The 21370-nt window shown below is 31.7% G+C and overlaps 1 protein-coding gene across 9 annotated transcripts in view; it reads left to right on the top strand.

Annotated features, from left to right (window-relative positions):
- The window catches only part of LOC132731653 (phosphatidylinositol-binding clathrin assembly protein LAP-like), a 45045-nt gene that overhangs the window by 16451 nt on the left and 7224 nt on the right, over positions 1 to 21370 (top strand). Inside the window, exons 9-21 of one of the 9 annotated variants that reach the window (XM_060717872.1) lie at positions 1781 to 1807; positions 3305 to 3396; positions 3851 to 3968; positions 11262 to 11285; positions 12271 to 12412; positions 12734 to 12832; positions 13265 to 13324; positions 14476 to 14550; positions 15520 to 15651; positions 16317 to 16454; positions 18071 to 18221; positions 19803 to 19920; positions 20531 to 20581. In XM_060717872.1, coding sequence (XP_060573855.1) covers positions 1781 to 1807; positions 3305 to 3396; positions 3851 to 3968; positions 11262 to 11285; positions 12271 to 12412; positions 12734 to 12832; positions 13265 to 13324; positions 14476 to 14550; positions 15520 to 15651; positions 16317 to 16454; positions 18071 to 18221; positions 19803 to 19920; positions 20531 to 20581 — 1227 coding nt within the window. Of the gene's footprint in view, positions 1 to 1780; positions 1808 to 3304; positions 3397 to 3850; positions 3969 to 7034; positions 7056 to 8179; positions 8231 to 11261; positions 11286 to 12270; positions 12413 to 12733; positions 12833 to 13264; positions 13325 to 14475; positions 14551 to 15519; positions 15652 to 16316; positions 16455 to 18070; positions 18222 to 19802; positions 19921 to 20530; positions 20582 to 21370 lie in introns of all 9 variants that reach the window. The other 8 variants (XM_060717870.1, XM_060717868.1, XM_060717873.1 and 5 more) reach the window with 8 other exon arrangements.

The raw sequence follows: 21370 nt of genomic DNA, 5'->3' as shown, positions 1-21370 counted from the left end.
AAACTTATAATATCTTCTTTTAAAAAACCCAAAGAGGTAGAGCTTAGATATTTGGCATGAAACATCTTCTAGTGAGTGTCTATTAAGTTTGTTCAAATAAAAGCCCTTGGGTCAAAATTGGCCCCGCCCGGGGGTCATTATTTTTCCCTATATGCATATAGTAAAAACTTAAAAAATCTTCTTTTAAAAAACCCAAAGAGCTAGAGCTAAGATATTTAGCATGAAACATGTTCTAATGGGTGTCTACCAAGTTTGTTCAAATAAAAGCCCTAGGGTCAAAATTGGCCCGGCCCCAGGGGGTCATTGATTTTCCCTATATGCATATGGTAAAAACTTAAAAAATCTTCTTTTAAAGAACCCAAAGAGCTAGAGCTAAGATATTTAGCATGAAACATCTTCTAATGAGTGTCTATCAAGTTTGTTCAAATAAAAGCCCTGGGGTCAAAATGGGCCTAGCCCCAGGGGGTCATTGATTTCCCTATATGCATATAGTAAAAACTTATAAAATCTTCTTTTAAAGAACCCAAAGAGCTAGAGCTAAGATATTTAGCATGAAACATGTTCTAATGGGTGTCTACCAAATTTGTTCAAATGAGAGCCCTGGGGTCAAAATTGGCCCTGCCCTGGGGGTCATTGATTTTATTTATGTGTATAGCAAAACTTAAAAAATCTTCTTTGAAAAAACCCAAATAGCTAGAGTTAAGATATTAAGCATGAAACATCTTCCAGTTAGTGTCTTCAAAGTTTGTTCAAATAAAAGCCCTAGGGTCAAAATTGGCCTTGCCCAGGGGGACATTGATTTTCCTTATATGTGTATAGCAAAAACTTAAAAATCTTCTTTGAAAAAAACCAAATAGCTAGAGTTTAGATATAAAGCATGAAACATCTTCTAGTGAGTGTCTTCAAAGTTTGTTAAAAAAAGTTCTGGGGGCAAAACTGGCCCCGCCCTAGGGGTGTCATTGCTTTAAACTATATGTGTATAGTTAAAACTTAAAAAATCTTTTTTTTAAAAACTCAACGAGCTAGACCTTAGATGTTTAGCATGAAACATCTTGTAATGGGTGTTTACCAAGTTTGTTAAAATAAAAGCCCTGCCCCACTCTGGGGGCCTATATACAGGTGAGCGACTTCAGGGCCATCATGGCCCTCTTGTTATAGTTCCCATTGTCACTCCATATTTTGTTGTAGAGATATTAAGTTTTATGATATTTTTTTTCAAAATTTATCAAACACTAACGTTGCTTCATATATAGTACACCTAAGTTTTGTTAATTTTCCATTATATTTTTAATGGTAAAGTTGCACATACTTCATACACAATTGTAGGCATGATATACATGTATATTTTGATATTTTATTTATTTGATGGAGAATTTTCAATAAGGCATGTTTGTATGTTTTATTTATGTGAAAATTATGAATGTGAGTCATGGGTCTTTCCAACTGGTGAACCTGGTCTGATTTCTGGTCGCAGCTTATATCCCTGTTTACATTACTGCTTGCTAGCATTATCCACTTTATTCTAGAGATATACATGTATACTATACATGTGTGCTATTCTTATATTTGCATACCAAACATATCCATTTAAATACTTTAGTTAAGTTTTTTATCAGAAACATGTATGTTAGGAAGTGTTTTATTAACGTACGTTTATAATGAATGAAGTGTGGTAAATGTAATAAAGTATAAAGTATGTGCAACTTCACATAGTTACTGTTGTGTTAAAGTTAAGTTTTTTGATCAAGTTTAGTTTTGATAAATTTTATTCACTTCCCAGGGTCTTATAGGCACTTCCAAAGATCATGTAAGTCCATGTTTGAGTAATAATTGCATGATCTGGCTGTTCATTTGTTGATGTATGAATAAATAGGTGAACATGTAAAACCCATACATTATAGAAATCATTTAACAATGTTGATAACATAATCTTCACTTAATATTTTTGAGGGCTTAGAGCGAAACTGGTCCATCTTTATATAGATATAGAAGCAGATAGACTAGTTTTGCTCTAAACCCTCAATTTTTTTTAATTTTATATTTAACAACAAATGAATGGAAAGCCATGCATATTTACACCCACTGACAACTGCATACATTCTTTGACTGCTTTGCTAGAGAACAGTGTCATAGTTTCTCTGCTCTTTGGGATCAAATAAATTCATGTTTGAAGAATTGTTTTTTTCTCTGGGCGTCGGGTTTTCCTCTTTTGGTACAAAGGAGACCTTTGAAATTGAGCACTGATTTCCAATATTTAATTTTTACGTTGTTTACATCTCACATTCTGAAACATTGGTTTATTGAAGGTAAAGGATTACATTTGTTAATGAGTAAATGTTATATGTTTAAAAATGTTGGCAAAAACATATATTTTTAAATGGGAATTGTAAATATTTGTAATAAAGCAGACATGCTGCTCCTGGAAAAGATCACAGCAGATAGACTATGATATTGTGGTCTCTTCAGGAGTAAAGAATTTATTGTAAACAGGTTTGTCTAATGTCACATTAATCTACCAGTGAGGTAATTACAATTTGGCACACAATTTTGTTTTTTTTTTCCTTGAGGCATTATTTTGGTTTCAAAAGGAAAAACAACTTTCTAAAATTGATGGCATGTCAAAAAGGTGTTATTTACTTATAATCAAACTGGTAAACACACAAAAAGTTGAAAGAAACGGTAAACACAAAAAAAAGAAAAGTTATGTATCTTACTGTCTTTGACATACTATAATGCTTGAATCAAATATGGAACATACTGTAGATCCATGTATTATCTCTTCTATACAGTATTTAGGACCAATGTAGTATAAATTGATCCCTTGCATGAAAATGCATTTTATAAGACCCTGGGGAGGCCACAATATAGACCTAACATTTTTATGTGTTATATTATATATGTGTAATACTTACATCAATCTATCATATCTTTGCTTTAAATGTAATTAACTTCTGACAAATTGTTTAATTTAGTAAATAGTAATTATATAACCAGTATTTGTTATTCAAGCATAATTGAAGGTAGGCATAGGGATATTCTTCCATTTTGTCATTATTTTGTTAAGAATTGTTTAGCTTTAAGCTTAACAAAGAAACATGCTATTAATGGATCAAAGTGATCTGCTAAGATTTTGTTTTCATTGAGAAAAACTTGTATGTCATCAATTCTTCTTTTAACAGGTAAATAATTTATCTACTAGTTCTTAACTCTTTGTTATATTTAAGTTTTTATTGTAAGTCTGTGGAATTGGCAAAGGGAAATCTAAAATTATTTATTATTTTGATATATTGTGTATATGTTTTAGGCACCATCTAGTTTATTGGATGCCCTTGAAGAGCATTTGAAGTCATTGGAAGGCAAGAAAGGTGTGGCAACAACAGTTGCACCACCACCAAAGTAAGTTTATTATCTAGACACACCTCACTCTTAGCCATTTAATTCATATATTTTATCAATTTAAGTTATGTTACATGAGAATATTAGTTGTTCAAGAATCAGCCTGCAAGTTTTACATTCTAATGATGCCCAGCAATATCAGAATTAGTGGAACATGTGTGAGTGATTTTAGAATTCTGGCTTTTGCAGTTCTCAGCACATATATGTAGAAAGTTCTGTACTTAAGAGGTATAAAAATTTAGTAAATTTTAACATCTGAATTTAATCATCCATTCCCTTCATACTTTACAATGCTTTACAATGAATACTAATGATATACCATTGTGGGAGTTACTGATTTTTTTTTTCCTCCAACATTTTTTTTAATGTATTTTTATTGTTTCAGTAATTAGAAAATGTCATGTTTGGTTTTAAGTATATGAGTATGATTTATATATATATACATTTGTTATAGACCATCAGGCTACAACTCGGCCATCAACCAGATTGCTGGTAACAGTACAATACAGGTATCAGAAGAGGAAAAACGTAAAATCCTAGAGGAGGAAAGTAAACAACTACAACAATTAAAGGTAACTTCTTTTACCTGTCATTTGCAGTGTATATTTTTTTTCTCCATACCTTTCTATATATCGAAATTCTTAAATCACACAAACAGATTCTATTATTTCTTAGAGGTGGATGCTACAGTTATAAATACATTCAATTAGGGATGGCAACGATTACTGAATTAAGTACTGTAAGTAATCGGTTATTCTTCTAATAGAGTACCCAGTTTCTAAAAAGATTTCATAGGACTTTAAAACTGTGTAACTACAATCTTTGGAAATTCAATTTCATAACCAGCCGAAAATGTTTTAAGAGACAGTTTTTGTTTGTCACCTGTTAACTGATGAATGCCTCATTAAGACATTAACCATTGTCAATTTGTTGTTAGATATTCTCACTGGCACAGATGTTTTTATTACATTCAGCAAGTTTAAATGTTTCTGTAGTGAAAGATGTACAATTTATGTATCTCAGAAAATCTTAATTATTTTATTTCACTATAATTATATTTAGACGGAAAAATGATGTGATACTTTTTTCTACCAAGTACTCCAGTGTCAATTTGTTAACTGATACTCAGACATTCGATCTAGTACATGTACTCAATTCATCAGTCATTCATTGCCATCCCTACATTCAATGGATAGGAAATAGGAGTTAAATAATTCAAGGACAATTTGATATTCTTTTGAAAAATTGAAATCATGAGCCTACAGATTGTATTTCACTGGAAGTACGTGATTGACTTCTAAACATTGTTGAGCAGATATTTCTTTTAGAAATTAAAATATGGAAGTGTCTTGTAAAAGGTTTATTTTGTATTCTAAAGCTTTATTTTCTGTCCAGTAAAAGCATAGGCTCAATGGTGTTGCCTAGTATAACTTTCTGATAAATTTAACTTGTCTTCATGCATCTACATGCATTCTTAAGACTTGGTGTGACTGTATAAATCCTTTATTCTCTATTACATTGTAAAAACAAGATCATATTTATACATATATATGTATATGTAAAAAGTAAAATGCAACAATGTAGTAGTTTAACAGAAATTAGTTTCACATAAGACATTTAATGTAAAGGTTGTTGCTGAAGGGGTTAATGTCTGTGAAATGATTGAGATCAACTTTATTTTCTCTCAAAATTAAAATCAGCCAGACATTAAATAGGCAGGGGTTATCTAATCAAGGCTTACTACAGGGCTGGATGTGGCACCAACATGACATTTTTGTGATAATTTGGTTGAAGTTTATCATTATCAGCTCCTGATGCAAGTGCATTTTGCAGAAAGGTTCATAGTAAATAACAGAATAAGAGGCTACTCCTAGTACGGAACCTAGGACAGTAGCTAGATATGTTCCTCCCACTGCTTAATGACTGTTGCAAGAACTATTTCTATAAAGTCAATAAAGAATAAAACCCATCTTTCATATCCTTCCACAATTTCATAGACATCATGTAGTACTTGAGTTGAAACTATCTGCCGGTGAAATATGACATACATTTCGCCTTTATTATACATATAACATACATTTCGACTTTATTACACAACTATTTATAGGTTTACCAGTTCTTTTTTTCTCAGTATTAATAAATATTGCATCTATTTCTTTATACATATACTTTTTGTTTTGCAAATTTACATTTTAGAATGCTTTGCTTTATGCATTCAGTGATTTACTTGTTGCAATGCTATATATGATAAACTGCAAATTTTGATGACCTGTGCTATATTTGATTTAATGTGCTGTATTTTATAAAGTACACTGTTTGGTACAAAAAATATGATAAAAAATTGGGGTATATTTGTTAATAGAGCATTGCTATTAAATGCTGTATCCTGTACTATATATAACCTTTCAAGGTTGAAGCAAAGTTAAAATGTGTGCCTTTTAGAGATTTTTGTTAATCTTGTATGGGAATGCCTTATCAATCAGGAAGCCTATCCAATATCAACAGCCCTTGAAAACTTCAAATATTTTGCCAAAGAAGCAATAATTCCCTTGTCTAGCTTTTACAACATTTAATCAAAATACTGCAGTTGATGGGCTCTGCTTTATTTTGAAGTAGTTGTACTGTATATAGTAAAGTATGATCTATAAGTGAGCTTATCAATGAAAACAGACAGAACATGGTATTGATTTGTGTGTTTCAACCATCAATTATTTATGATGTAAAACACAAGCTGTCTTTTGTAGATAACTGTATTTGCCTCTATTGTTTTCATTCATTTTTTCCCAAGCAAGTGATCTTTGTCATTTATCAATATTGAAAATGATGCATCATATTTAAATTAGTGGACAGATTTTTCATGATCTGTTTGGGTAACTTATTGCCTGCCCAAGTAAACTCTACACATAATGTATATATACAGGGTATGACAAGTAATATAAGGGTTATTTTTCAAGGTACTTTAACAGACCTTACAAATAAGATATTTAATTTCAAAAATCTGTTTTTTTAAGCCGCCAATCTGCCCAGCCCCTGCCCCCAATAAAAAAAGAAAAGAAAAAAAAAAATAAATAAAAAGTATCCTTGTAAAAGTATACTCTTGTTTTTGTTTTACCTAAAAATTTTATATACAGTTTGATCACATTGTTCCATAAAGCACACCAATATCTCTTACAGCACAGGAAATCTGGTTTTCCTCTCTGTTTATATTGAATTATAATAGTATTTGCATCATGTCTGCATGGAGACTGTTTATCTATCTGTCAAGATTGATAATACAATAATCTTGTAGGGGAACATGTTACACTGAAATTCTCTTGCCTACTTTATGTGAACAATACCAGAATCATCTAGTTTCCTTGTAAAAGAAATTGTATTCAGGAAGTTTAAAATCTATATGTATTACAATATCCATGTCTATGCACAAGGTGCTGTTGAGTTACTATTTCAATTTGTATTGTTATTCACTTAAATATATACACCTCTTAGTTGAAATCTTCAGTATCTATTTTGCATTATATAATGGATTGGGAAAACAAATCATTTAAAATGCTAGTCAAGCAAGAGGTCTTATAAACTGTGACAGTAAATGTTAAGATGTTTGACTACATATGAATACTGATTGGTGTTGTTCTATTCAGGGCTCCAGCTTGACAGACAAGGTAGTATTAGAATTCTGACATAACCAAAGAAATGCTTTCTTTCAGCTTATAAACAAAAGCTACATTTCTAATTTTAATGTATCCAATATTTCTGTAAAAAACAAGCTGTAATATACTTTTTAAGTTGGAAAACAGTTTAAAAATTGTTATTTGGAGAATATATAATATGTTGAATGTTAAACAGTTGCTATAAATTAATATTTCTGTTGAATGTGTGTACACATGTTGCCTGCATCATGTAATACCATGTATCATTATAATAAAACATCACACATTCTAAAGGTACTTTAACAAAGCTTTATAATTATAATGCATACATAAGTTTTCAGTTACTAACAGAAACAATATTATCGAATGGATAGATATTTTTTCAAAAAAGAGTCAAACATTTTATAGCCTATTAATCTTCAGATATATTTATTGATATATTCATGTTTGAATGGATTCTATTGTCACTTTAGTGCAGTAACTGGTTATTACTCCTTTTAAATTATATAAGCAGGTAACAGTACAGCACTAAGGTGACACAATGTCCAAAAATTGATAGCTTTGTGTAAAAATTAGTTACTTGCTATAAGGTTCATTCCTTGGTATAGTTTGGTAGGTGACAAAATGCCATTGTTATAATTGACTGATTTAGGGACATATTTCTTTTCCTACTTAATCCTACATGAATTACTGAATACTCCTTTGCATGGGTTATATGAATGAAGCTTTGGGTTGGATTAAGTTGTTCCTGGTCACATCATAATGATGCATGTACAATCTGGTATTGAAGGTTACAGTTTTTGAGTTTATAACAATGACAATGGTGTTTATACAGCCAGTATAATTTCAGGCCAGTCTTCATATCCATACAGTCTTATCAAGCTCCTTACTATTAGCATGACTATTTTAACCATTTTGACTTTGAAATACTTGAAAAGAATGATGGTCAGTTAAACTTTTAAGTCAGTAATGTCAGGACTTATAGATATGTTATAATTTCTGTATATATATTTATCATATTAGATAGGGCGACTTATAGTTGATCTTTGTTTTAATGATATACAATATAATTGTATGATAAAATCAGAGAATAATAATAACCCTAGTACTAACACTGACAACTATATTACTATCAGGAAGGGCATCAGGATGGTCCTGTCATTGATTTATTGTCTGATGAACCTCAGGTACTCAAACTTCACTGCATCACTTACATTACACTGGTCGAAATTTTCAACTTCTGTTGAAAAATTTTCATAGAAGCTACAATGTTCAATCTAGCACCTTTGTGTTTGAACTTATCATAAATACAAATTTATATATAAGCTAAACAAAGCATGTGCTGATGCAGTGAATGTGGCTAAATAAACAAGCTGACTGTCTTTTGTGATGTATTAATTGAGATTTTAGGTATATTGCTTCATTTTGTACAAAATTGACCAACTCGAAATTAAGATTTTTTTTTCAGTTTTCCCAGCTAATTTAGGGACACACACAAACTTTTACAGTTATATTTTTGAACATAAGCACAAGAGGTTGTCAAATCTATTGTGAAAGGTAGTGCACTGTGAAGCTATAACGGTAAATGTTTGTACCGGGAAATTAGCTTGGAAAATCCAACCTTTGCCTAGTTCTGTATGACAACTGTTGGGATAACATTTGGCATATCATCTGTTTGTATAAATTAATTGAGATCATTTAAGGGATATAAATTAGTTGGGATTATTTTAGGGATATAAATTAGTTGGGATTATTTTTAGGGATATAAATTAGGTGGGATTATTAACCAGGTTTTCCGAAGGAAAAAACTGGTTATTAGATTGAGGTATGTCGGCGGGCGGGCGGACGGGCGGGCGGGTGGGCGGGCGGGCGGGCGTAAACAATTTCTTCTGTGCGCAACTCCTCCTACATTTCTCAACGGATTTTGACCAAACTTTCACAGAAGCTTTGTCATCAAGTGCCCTGGCGCATATTGTCGGGGTTTTGCGATTAGATAATATTTGACCTAATTATGGCCCTTTGTTTTTTTTCCTTATATAAAATATATAGTGAACAATTTCTTCTGTGCGCAACTCCTCCTACATTTCTCAACGGATTTTGACCAAACTTTCTCAGAAGCTTTGTCATCAAGTGCCCTGACACATATTGCCAGGGTTTTGCAATTGGTATATATTTGACCTAATTATGGCCCTTTGTTTTTTTTCCTTATATAGAATATATAGTTTCTGTGCGCAACTCCTCCTACATTTCTCAACGGATTTTGACCAAACTTTCACAGAAGCTTTGTCATCAAGTGCCCTGGCGCATATTGTCGGGGTTTTGTGATAAGATAACATTTGACCTAATTATGGCCCTTTGTTTTTTTCCCTTATATAAAATATATAGTGAACAATTTCTTCTGTGCGCAACTCCTCCTACATTTCTCAACGGATTTTGACCAAACTTTCTCAGAAGCTTTGTCATCAAGTGCCCTGACACATATTGCCAGGGTTTTGCAATTGGTATATATTTGACCTAATTATGGCCCTTTGTTTTTTTTCCTTATATAGAATATATAGTTTCTGTGCGCAACTCCTCCTACATTTCTCAACGGATTTTGACCAAACTTTCACAGAAGCTTTGTCATCAAGTGCCCTGGCGCATATTGTCGGGGTTTTGCGATTAGATAATATTTGACCTAATTTTGGCCCTTTGTTTTTTTCCCTTAGATAAAATATATAGTGAACAATTTCTTCTGTGCGCAACTCCTCCTACATTTCTCAACGGATTTTGACCAAACTTTCTCAGAAGCTTTGTCATCAAGTGCCCTGACACATATTGCCAGGGTTTTGCAATTGGTATATATTTGACCTAATTATGGCCCTTTGTTTTTTTTCCTTATATAGAATATATTGTGAACAATTTCTTCTGTGCTCAACTCCTCCTACATTTCTCAACGGATTTTGACCAAACTTTCTTAGAAGCTTTGTTTTCAAGTGCCTGGCACATATTGTCGGGGTTTTGTGATTGGATAATATTTAACCGAATTATGGCCCTTTGTATATTTTTTCCTTATACAGAATATATAGAGAACAATTTCTTCTGTGCTCAACTCCTCCTACATTTCTCAACGGATTTTGACCAAACTTTCTTAGATCTTTGTTTTCAAGTGCCTGGCACATATTGTCGGGGTTTTGTGATTGGATAATATTTGACCGAATTATGGCCCTTTGTATATTTTTTCTTATACAGAATATATAGTGAACAATTTCTACAGTGCGCAACTTCTCCTACATTTCTCAATGGATTTTGACCAAACTTTCACAGAAGCTTTGTCATCAAGTGCCCTGGCGCTCACTAAATTCCCATGTTTCTTCCAAGACATCATTCAAGTATTTTTTTAAAATTGTGAACATACTTTTCTTGATATCGCACAAAACACCACACGCCAATATTGTTGACAAAAGAAAATGACAAGAGACGCAAAAATGCAAAAATTAAGCAAAAATAAAGTACTGTTTACCTTTCTAAAACATTTGGGGAAAAAAGGCGAATAGACAACATAAGATTTCTCAATCATTTTTGTTTGAGGAATATTAAAAAAGCCATAATTCCTCCTAAAAGTTCAATTAAAAACAAATGCCCCTTCATGACAAAGCTTCTGTGAAATATTTTGCTGAAAACCTGGTTGCATCGCATTGCGATGTTCCTTGTTTTAGGGATATAAATTAGGTGTGATTATTTTAGGGATATAAATTAGGTGGGATTATTTTAGGGATATAAATTAGGTGGGATTATTTTAGGGATATAAATTAGTTGGGATTATTTTAGGGATATAAATTAGTTGGGATTATTTTAGGGATATAAATTAGTTGGGATTTTTTTAGGGATATAAATTTGGTGGGATTATTTTAGGGATATAGTCATTATACACTGGGATTATCAAAGGCTTAATAGAGGGAAATCCTGAATTTGTTCATATGCGGAATATTTTATACATGGTGGGAATATTCAGAAGTATCCTATCTTAAGTGTATACAGCATTGCACATTATTCATTAATCTTCAGGAAACTAATTTAGTAAACATCACAAAAGATGGTCATTGTTTGAGTGGTTGTGGTTGCCATAGTGATAAGGCTTCCATTACAAACAGTGTTGGTATATAGTCTGTAGAAACACCGCTTTTTAGTTTGATTTGTCCACATTTGCATTGAACTTTTATTTTGATGATTGTTTAGAAGTATAGCCCCTTACTTGTATCAGTAAGTGTAATGTTTTTATATAACATGATCAGGAGTGTCTTATCCACTGTTTAATGTATGCCACTTCTATATAAACGTTGCTTTAACATTTAGTTTTATTACTTCACAGTAAAATCAATTCAGTTTTACTGTTTTGATAGAGCAATCACTGATGATATTTCACAGTTATTTAAAAAACAATAATTTGGCTAAATAAGTGAAATCACTGTATTCAAAACCCAACAAAGATGTTGACAGGACATTATTGGTGTAATCATACAACCTCCGGCCCTGGATTATCTATGGTCTTCCTCCCTCAGTATTTATAAGGCATCTTTTTATCTGATCCATCATGCAGCCTTTCATAGCCTGATGATTCTCTAAATGGTTTAGAATGATCTTCTTGAATACAAAGTAACAGTTTGTTTGACTACTTCCTACAGATCATGTTATATTAATACACCAATGTTATATTGATTGATGTGTTCTATCTTTGTCAATACAACATTCAGTTAGTTTATTACAACACTCATTACCACATTTATTTTTGTCTATTTCTGTTCAATAGTTATCATTTTAAATCTTATCAGTTTATTGTATAAGAAATATATATTATGGACATATTTCTTTTCTTTTTTGTACACTTATTGTATATGGTCTTTATTTAGAAAAGGTAAAATTATATTTTCAGTTGTATTAAAAAGTATGTGGTTCAAAATTGTCTTCTTTGTATATTACCCTGTTCACTTTTCAATGTAAATTTTAAAGGTATTTATTAAGTAGATTGTTTTAAAAGTTATGATCTGAATTCACCTGGATTACTTTTGGTTGAAAAGTAGCTTCCTGTAATATTATATACAGATGATGGTTGAAAAAGATATGAAATGTTCAGATATAGTAAATCATTAAAATAAATAGTTTCAGTGATGAATATAACAGTTGACTTGTGATAACTGGGACATGTTTTATAGATTATATGATGTAGATATGTTAAAATCTGTTTTAGGATCAGAAAGCTAAAGAAACGGGTGCATCACCTAGTCAGCCGACACCTCCGTCAACAAACAACCCGTTTGTAAGCCCAACAGCGGCCCCTGCTGCACAGACATCACCTGTCAAACCCAGCGATGATTTACTTAATCTTGATGGTATGAATTTAACTACATTAAATGGTATATATTGTAACAACAGAAAACATTTTCTAAGAATATAGAATTAAAGCACATGTACTATGCAACTAGTTCAGTAGAGTGTTTGTTTTCTTAGTAGCTTCTTTATACCTGCAGATTACAGGCTATTATCTAATTGAAGCAGGGAAGTCCTTTAATTACACCAAAAATATAGAAATGCTTGAAATGACAAAAGGGTTGTTTTATAAGTTATGGTATAAACTTGATGAAAATAGTAATAAAATCTATTACAATTATTTTGATTATACAAGATACATTAAAGTTGATATATTATTGAAGAGAATCCATTTGTTGAGAATGTTAAAAGTGTGATGCAGATGAATTCTGGTATGAATGCATTCGGGGCACCAGCCTGGGGACCTCCACCTATGTCTTCAGGTAAGTACATGTATACCTGCTTAGCCAAGAAATTGACAATATAAGTTACTTACTATCCAAGAAAAGGTTATATACATTGTAAAGGATGCAAAATTATATATTGTTGGATATTGATTGAAATGGCAGACATTTTTCTTTAAAGTATCTTCTTGTAATTTTATATCACATACCATAGAATTAGCAAATGAAGAAATTCTTCATGTAATCTGTTTAGTATCCTAGGAAACATATGATATTTGTACTGCAAAGATATTGTTAAAGTTCACTGGTAAATGATAGGAGTAACTTTATGTTTTGATACATCATTTTACTAATTTCAAATAACTTAGAAATATCCGATGTGCAACATTAATACACTGTAATTTGAATTTCTAATTAACACTCAAGATTATAAGGTATAGTTTAAAGAAATTATTTGATGTAATTCTTCAGGAGGCTTTAATGACCAAAACGCATTCGCCCAGTTTCCCAATGGAACTGGAGGTACATCAAGTAAGTAACCAATCAAAATAAAGGGTTATTGGGCACATGACTTGCTTGGGAAGGTCACATGACGTGTGCTAGCTTGTCAAGCATTTTGCTAGTGTTATCACTGTACCACTTCACAATGGTTCAAGGACAATAACACTTTAACTTTGCTTCTTCTAGCTTTGCAATGTTCAGTTGTTGTTTCTACAGCATTACTTTTATTACAGTATTACAAAATAAAATAAATTGCAAGTAGAGATTAATTTTAATTATATATATCAAGTAGGAAGTTTAAAACAAGTTATTATTACCTATAGATATTACATGAATTTGTCTATGACTACACCTTTTTTATTTCATAAATATTTCTTATATCCCTTAATATAAGATAATGTTTAATTATTTTCAAATATTTCTTAACTTTGAATGAACCAGTATAAATTAAGACACTGCCTTAATCGTAAGAAATGGTATAGGTTTCTTGTGTAGTTTTGTAAACAGGCATGTCTACATGTGAAAATAGCATTTGCTTTTGTAGTGCAATAATAAGTCCTGTATAACAAGCAAATAACAATCCTAGTTCTAATATTAGAGTTATAACTTTTATCTTTAATCCATCTAATACATTTTTATACAGCTTTGAATGTGTTGATAAGTTTCTGTATGGCAAATTGATTTCTTTCTGATACTGTTATGGAGACAGTATCAAAGTTAAAATAAAACTCGATATTATAAACAATATAATCCTTCAACTCTATTGTCTATATAAACATATGTATTAATGAAGATAAAAGTTTAGTTTCCATGCCCTACAGAAACTTACAGCTTGAAAGTTTTCTCTTGTTTTGACTAATTTCCAAATTACTTAACATCTAATATGTCTTAATGCAAGCAATGACATTTCAAGGAGATGACATGTTTTTGACCTCCATTATAAAACTAGAATCATTTTATAGAATCAGAATTTCAGAAAATGGTTTATTAGATAGCCAGCAACTTTGTTTCTGAAAAAATATTTGCTCCAGATTAAGTGTCAATACATGACAATTTTTTAAAAAAAATAATGTTGAGTTTAAGTTTACTTTAATGGGAGATTGTAAAAGCCTGTCATATTCTGTGTATGTTATTGGTTGTTATGGTGATAAAGGTATATATATATATATTCATGTTACTAGTGGCTACTCTGGACCTCTCTACTACAACTACGAGTGCTCTACCTTTAAACCCCTCGCCAACAACGGCACCGTCAGGTATGATCCTTTCTCCTCTCTCTATCTTGTTATACTTTACTTGTTTATCTGTGCTCACTGAAAAAAACTCAAAACTATCCCATATTGGACAATTCCAAGGTGTGTAATTTTAATGTCAAATAAATTTATCAGTAGTTCAAAAGAAAAGATATTTTGTTACCATTTGCTTTAGACCATTTATAATAAGTGCATTAAATGAAAAAGAACAAATATATCTTACTCTTAGAAAAAAATTACTTACAAGTAACATTTGGTGTGAAAAATGGCCTATTACTAGTTAGCAAGAGACATTTACATTGAAAGTAATATTTGACTTGTATCTTCAGGGGGACACCTATTATTTCTGTTTATATGCCCTGCTTTTCAGTCTGTTGGCAATTTATTGTCTGCTTTGTACCTTTTGAATGAATTGAAGGAAACAGAATCTACTTGGCAGTAATTTATGCCAGAATAAGACTGTGCTTTTTTGTCCATTCTATATCTCTTTATTAGAAATATTTGGCAATAATGTCATCATTTATTTATACTTGATTGAATCTGTATTCAGACATGTATAGCCCTATTTTTGTGGCGCTCTTGTTTAGAGCATGCAAAGATAAATGAGTGAAAGTCGTAGCATGATCAGAATTTGCCTTTTAATCTTACATTTTACTTTCCCTGAGACATTTCCTATCTAAGAAAATCATTGTCTGTGCTTTATTATAGTCATTCATACAAGAATACAGCCATGTTGGGATAACTAATGTTGGGAGTATAAATATCTAAAATGTTTTTGAATTTTTCTTTGTAGTATACTTTATGAACTGCTTTTACAGTGTGAAAGCTAGAAACGGGAATGAAACCTTATATAAATAACAAAGCAATTGTATTTATTCATTATCCAAAACCCTTTAGATGTAGAACACTTCGTATATGGAGTAAGATGTTGACGTTTTTATTTAATGTTATTGTAATACTTTATTAATGAAGTGTCAGAACCAGTAACCTTTGACCCTTATGGAGCATTGGTTGACATGGCAACCAATGAAGCAGGGGTCACAGCTGAAGGAATGGGTGGAGCTATTTTTGGCTCCTCCCCTGGTAGAGATGATTTTCAGCAAGGTTGTAAAATTATATTGTAAACTTTAGCTAAAGAATGCATGGAAGCTAGATATATTGTGAAAATAAAAACAGTTTTTTGTTTGTTTTTGTTTATATGAAAATAATTGGTGATTTTTCCTTTTGAAAATTAAGGTTTTATAATCTACTTCCAAATTTCTTTGAATATACTGTGTTTGAATATAAGTTTATTATAATCACATAAAGAGCACATAATTATGTCTTTGTTATGTTCTGTTATTTAGATGTTTTTGTAACACACACAAAAACTAAATTTTATTCTGTTTGTTAAAAATTTTATGATTTAGAAGTTGAATATTTTGTTGAAAAAGTTATGTACCTTTCATTTGTATCACAGTTTTTAGCTATGTAAACTTTTATTTTGTTTATATAATATATGGGTTAACTATATGGTGAGAAATAGTTTAGTGCATTTTTTTTATAGAAAGTAACAAAAAATAATTTTGATAAATCATATGTTTTCATCTATCAGATTTTACAGGTAAAATTTAAAATTAAAGTAGATTTCCAAAATATATATCTGTACTCCTGTTTTGTGTATGATTCTTGTTTCCATATTGTTGAGGATTTTTGCCATCTATTCATCTATTGATATTGTAAGGGTATTTTCTTCTACAAATTGTTCACTATACTACATGTGTATTCAGGACTAGGTGGTCAGAGTCCATCAGTACGAAGTATGAGCCCTGCAGTAGATGTGTTTGGTGGAGAATCCCATCCACCCTCTTCCACCGACTTGTTCCCCACCACGGGACCGTTTGCAACCTCTGATACTGACCTCACAGGTTCTAACCGTGTTGTTAGGCTTTCTGTGTCTATAGTTCTTTTCTTTCATTTCTGCTCTTTGTGTTTATTTCCTCATTTCAATTGCTGGTATATCTGTTGGTTCACTGTTTACACTGATCTCAATAATATCATGGCACTGACTTTACATTTGTAAACTGTATCTTTTGATTTCAAATACAGTCTTTTATATTTGATTTTCTTTGTTTCAATTTTCAGTTGTTATGTTTTCATAGTAACTGTACTTAATGTACCTTTTGTTGTTCTGTATATAGATAGAGATGTTGAAAGAGACTTCTTATATGCTTGAAAAAAATGTGGGCATATATCGTCCAGTCTGTATCATTTGAACCGGTCGAAGGAAATCGAAACTACTTAACAGAAATGTTAACCGTAAAGAGACAATATGCAGGGCACAGGTTTGACCTTCCTCCAGTCAAGGTTGTGACCTTAGTCATTTTGTATGAATTTCAAAAATTTTGTTTCTTGCCCTCCGGTATCTTATGAACCAATAGAAAGAAATAAAGGCTTTTTAGTTGAAATATTACTTAGAATGAGACGCTGTGCATAACATACGTTTGTTGTTTTTTTTTTGATAAAAATTGGCCCAGTTTTGGAATTACTTGATTTATATAAACTTATATCGGAAAACACATTTAAGTTTCATTTCACATTTAAGTTTCATTTTGGGATAATGAAGATAAAACATTTTTCAGACAAGTTTCTTGATTTCATCTCTTTGCTAATTGAAAGATTATTTTTGCTTACTCAAACAAACTTATCTATACATTTAGGTGTAAATTGCCCCGACTTTGCGGTGCTCTTGTTTAATTCTCAGTTTCAGTATTGTTAGTAACACAAGCAGTTTATACTTAATGCTTTGATAGAAAATATACTGGTGCTTTATTTATATGAGGTTATGGCTTTCACTGTTTCACATATTCACTGATTATTTTTTAAGATCATCTGGGACCATTGTTCTTTATAAGTTGTTTATAAAGAGTTTTAGTTTTGTAAAATCTTGTTATTTTTTGTGGTTACAACATAAAAAAAAGTTTCAGATACATTTGTTTTCCTTATTACAACTTGCAGTAAAATACACTTTAATTATAGAGAAAAAATGATTACTTGTGCAAGATATGATGAAAATTTCTTGCAAAACATTTTCTGTAATTGTGTTAACTGATGTCTATCATGTTTGTATATTATGGTTTACAGCAGCACACATCCAAATTATTGCTAATTTTCATGAAATTTTGAAAATGTATTCCAAAGTTAAACATTATGAAATAAACAAAGAAAATGATCTACACATTGCAAAGGGCACTAACAACCCATGTAAATTACCAAAACGAGGTGAAAATATACCAAAAAAAGTCTTTACTACGTTAGTATTATAGTAGAAATATGGTGAAAAAACTTCTGTAAAAATTTGTAATCTATCACACATAACATGGAAATTATTATTCTTATCTTGAATCATTTTACAATGAACTTTTTATAAAATCTCAGTACATTTTTCTCAAGTTTGATTTTCTTGAAATAGTTTGGCTCATCTGGAGGGCATGCAGCTTAATGTTTAGGTATATATGTAATGTAATGAACTTATATTTTACAGGTTTTGATGCGTTCGGAGAGATACTACAGCCAGCTAATAAACAACAACAGGCAGACTCTCAACAACAGCAGAACCTTGGGCAGAAAGACCTGGACTCGAGCCTTGCACTCCTGGCAGGAAATATTAGCATCAACGGAGCTCAGTCCGTCAAGTTTGTATATTTAGTAAAAAGTGTTCAATATAAGAAAAAATTAGAATATTAAAAGTACCACTTGGTTCTTTTTATTTCCCCCACGTTAGTGCGCGGCATTTAGATTTACCCTTGTCCGTCCTTCCGTCCGTCCGTCCGTCCGTTCACTTTTGTGTCGCATGTAACTCAAAAAGTATTTGACCTAGAGTCATGAAACTTTACAGGAATGTTGATCAGCATGTGTAGTTGTGCACCTGGGTATTTCGTCTGGATATTATTAGTATTTTTAGAGTTATTGCCCTTGACTTAGTTAAATTTTGCAATTTTCAACTTGTGTCGCATGTAACTCAAAAAGTATTTGACCTAGAGTCATGAAACTTTACAGGAATGTTGATCAGCATGTGTAGTTGTGCACCTGGGTATTTTCGTCTGGATATTCTTAGTATTTTCAGAGTTATTGCCCTTGACTTAGTAAAATTTTGCAATTTTCAACTTGTGTCGCACGTAACTCAAAAAGTATTTGACCTAGAGTTATGAAACTTAACAGGAATGTTGATCAGCATGTGTAGTTGTGCACCTGGGTATTTTCGTCTGGATATTATTAGTATTTTTAGAGTTATTGTCATGAAACTTTACAGGAATGTTGATCAGCATATGTAGTTGTGCACCTGGGTATTTTCGTTTGGAAATTTTTATTATTTTTAGAGTTATTGCCCTTGACTTAGTAAAATTTTGCAATTTTCAACTTGTGTCGCATGTAACTCAAAAAGTATTTGACCTAGAGTCATGAAACTTTACAGGAATGTTGATCAGCATGTGTAGTTGTGCACCTGGGTATTTTCGTCTGGATATTCTTAGTATTTTCAGAGTTATTGCCCTTGACTTAGTAAAATTTTGCAATTTTCAACTTGTGTCGCACGTAACTCAAAAAGTATTTGACCTAGAGTCATGTAACTTTACAGGAATATTGATTAGCATGTGCAGTTGTGCACCAGGTATTTTCGTCTGGATTTATTTAGTATTTTCAGAGTTATTGCCCTTCACTTAGAAAATTTTTGCAATTTTCAACTTGTGTCGCAAGTTTCTCAAAAAGGATTTGACATAGTCATTAAACCTTATAGGCAGGTTGCTCAGCATATTTTAGATTTGCACCTGGGGTTTTGCTTGTGGATTTATCCAGTATGTAGAGTTATTTCCCTTGACCTAGTAAAAAGATTGACAGAACAGTGGCGCGGTGGGGGCACCCGTGTCCTATGGACACATTTCTAGTTATTTCATGGTTTATTAGCTAGAACAGAAAAAGATTTGTTCAGTTTAATGGGGAAAAAAAACAAAAACAAAAAACAATTGAATTTGTGCTTGGCTAATGTTAATTTACCATTAATAACTTGAAGGAATTCTGCTTACTTGAGCACTTACTTTGTCTACTGTTAAAATTACGAAGTAATGATTTACCAAGATTTATTTTGATTCTTGTTATGGCAGCTTATTGATTTAAAAAAATAAAGTTAAAATTGAAATGTTAGGATTTTTCTTGACATAAAATGTTCATCCTTCAACAAATACACATGATTTATGATGTTAGAATTTATGATTTTACAGAGGCCAACATCAATGGCAACCAAAGTCTGACCAGAAGAAGACTGGTGGTAATAACTGGGCTCCTACCCAGATGTCACAAGCTACAACCTGGTCACAACCAACCTATCCACAGACATCGGTAAGTAGTGTTGTAGTAACTGTTTGTATTCTAGGTGCCAGATAATGACTGTCCCCAGTATAGAATAAAACAGTTCCACTGGGTTGCAGCCTAACTACTTGCGTCCTAATTTTGGTTGAGAATTCCCTTTAATTATTAACAAATAGGTCCAAAATCAAATCAAGGCAAGTGCATTACACCAGAGTCCGCAGTAAGAGGTTAATGGATAAATAAGATAAATGTAGACTTGCTTACTTTTTTTTTCTGTCAATAAACAGTTAAGCGTAATAACTCTTGATATATTATACTTGTAAAATTTTATTTGGTACAATAATAGTTACTAAAATCTTTGTCAGGTCGTATGGCCCAGTATTTGTTTATATAGGTTCATATAGACTGTCAAAAGTGTTTATAACAAATTTGAAATATTGTACAATTGATTTCTTTTATTTAAATGCACATTAATTTTACAACTTTGAAGCATCTGTGTATATTGAAAATATAAACATCTCCATTATTAAGCAATGAAAATTAACTTGCAGTCAGTGTTTTTAAAGTGAATAAAGTCAATACATGTAAGTTGGACATATTTTCTCTCCCAAAGTTAACATAACACTTGCATGTATTTCAGATGCCTGGTATGCAGATGGGATATGGTCAACCTGGCATGCAGCCAATGATGGTAACTATGCTCTTTTTAGTATTTTTGTGTCCTCAATAAAAATTTAATAGAGTATAATTAAAGTTATGGTTTGTCCTTAGGGTCTGCTATACCATCACACAGTTTCTTATAGCACTTTTATTGATATCTTTAATGTGTTAATACCTTACATGCACCTACCATGGGTGAGCATTTCAGGGTGGTCAGGTCAATGTACAAGATGTATAATTTACAATGCTCCAAATAACAATTAAAATCTTAACATTATTAATTTTTAGTATATTCTTGACTTTACAGAAAATTGCCATCTTGTTTGAAAAATATTAACAATTTTAAGTAGAAGGCTAGGGTTACTTATAGACATATAATTGGATGAAACTTTATGATACAACTGCATATTTTTAACTTAAAGAAAGCGGTTTTGGAGTGGCATTTAACACTGTATGATAAGTTGCTTTAAAATATCTTATCAATACCTAGTTGCACATTTTTCATCAAGTTGTCAAGGACAAAAATTAGGGTATAAAAAGCCAATTATCACTGAAGAAAGTTTACCCCTCATCATTGTTAATGTATGTCAATGTTGTTATTATCCCCCGCCGATGGAATCGGGAGGGGGATATAGTTTTGGCGTTGTCCGTCCGTCCATCCATCCGTCCGAATTTCATTTCCGGAGTAGTTCTCTGCAACTACTGGCTGGAATTCAACAAAACTTTATGGGAATCATCAATATCAAGAGGAGATGCGCATATCGTCCGCTTGTTCCGGTCCGACCCTTTTACTCAGAGTTATGGCCCTTGATTAGTCATG

This window comes from Ruditapes philippinarum, unplaced genomic scaffold (assembly GCF_026571515.1).
Source record: "Ruditapes philippinarum isolate M1 unplaced genomic scaffold, ASM2657151v2 ctg1059_1_1_1_1, whole genome shotgun sequence".
NCBI classification, from domain to species: domain Eukaryota; kingdom Metazoa; phylum Mollusca; class Bivalvia; order Venerida; family Veneridae; genus Ruditapes; species Ruditapes philippinarum.
The sequence above is the reverse complement of the archived record's forward strand: the minus strand, read 5'-3'. Positions and strand labels throughout refer to the sequence as shown.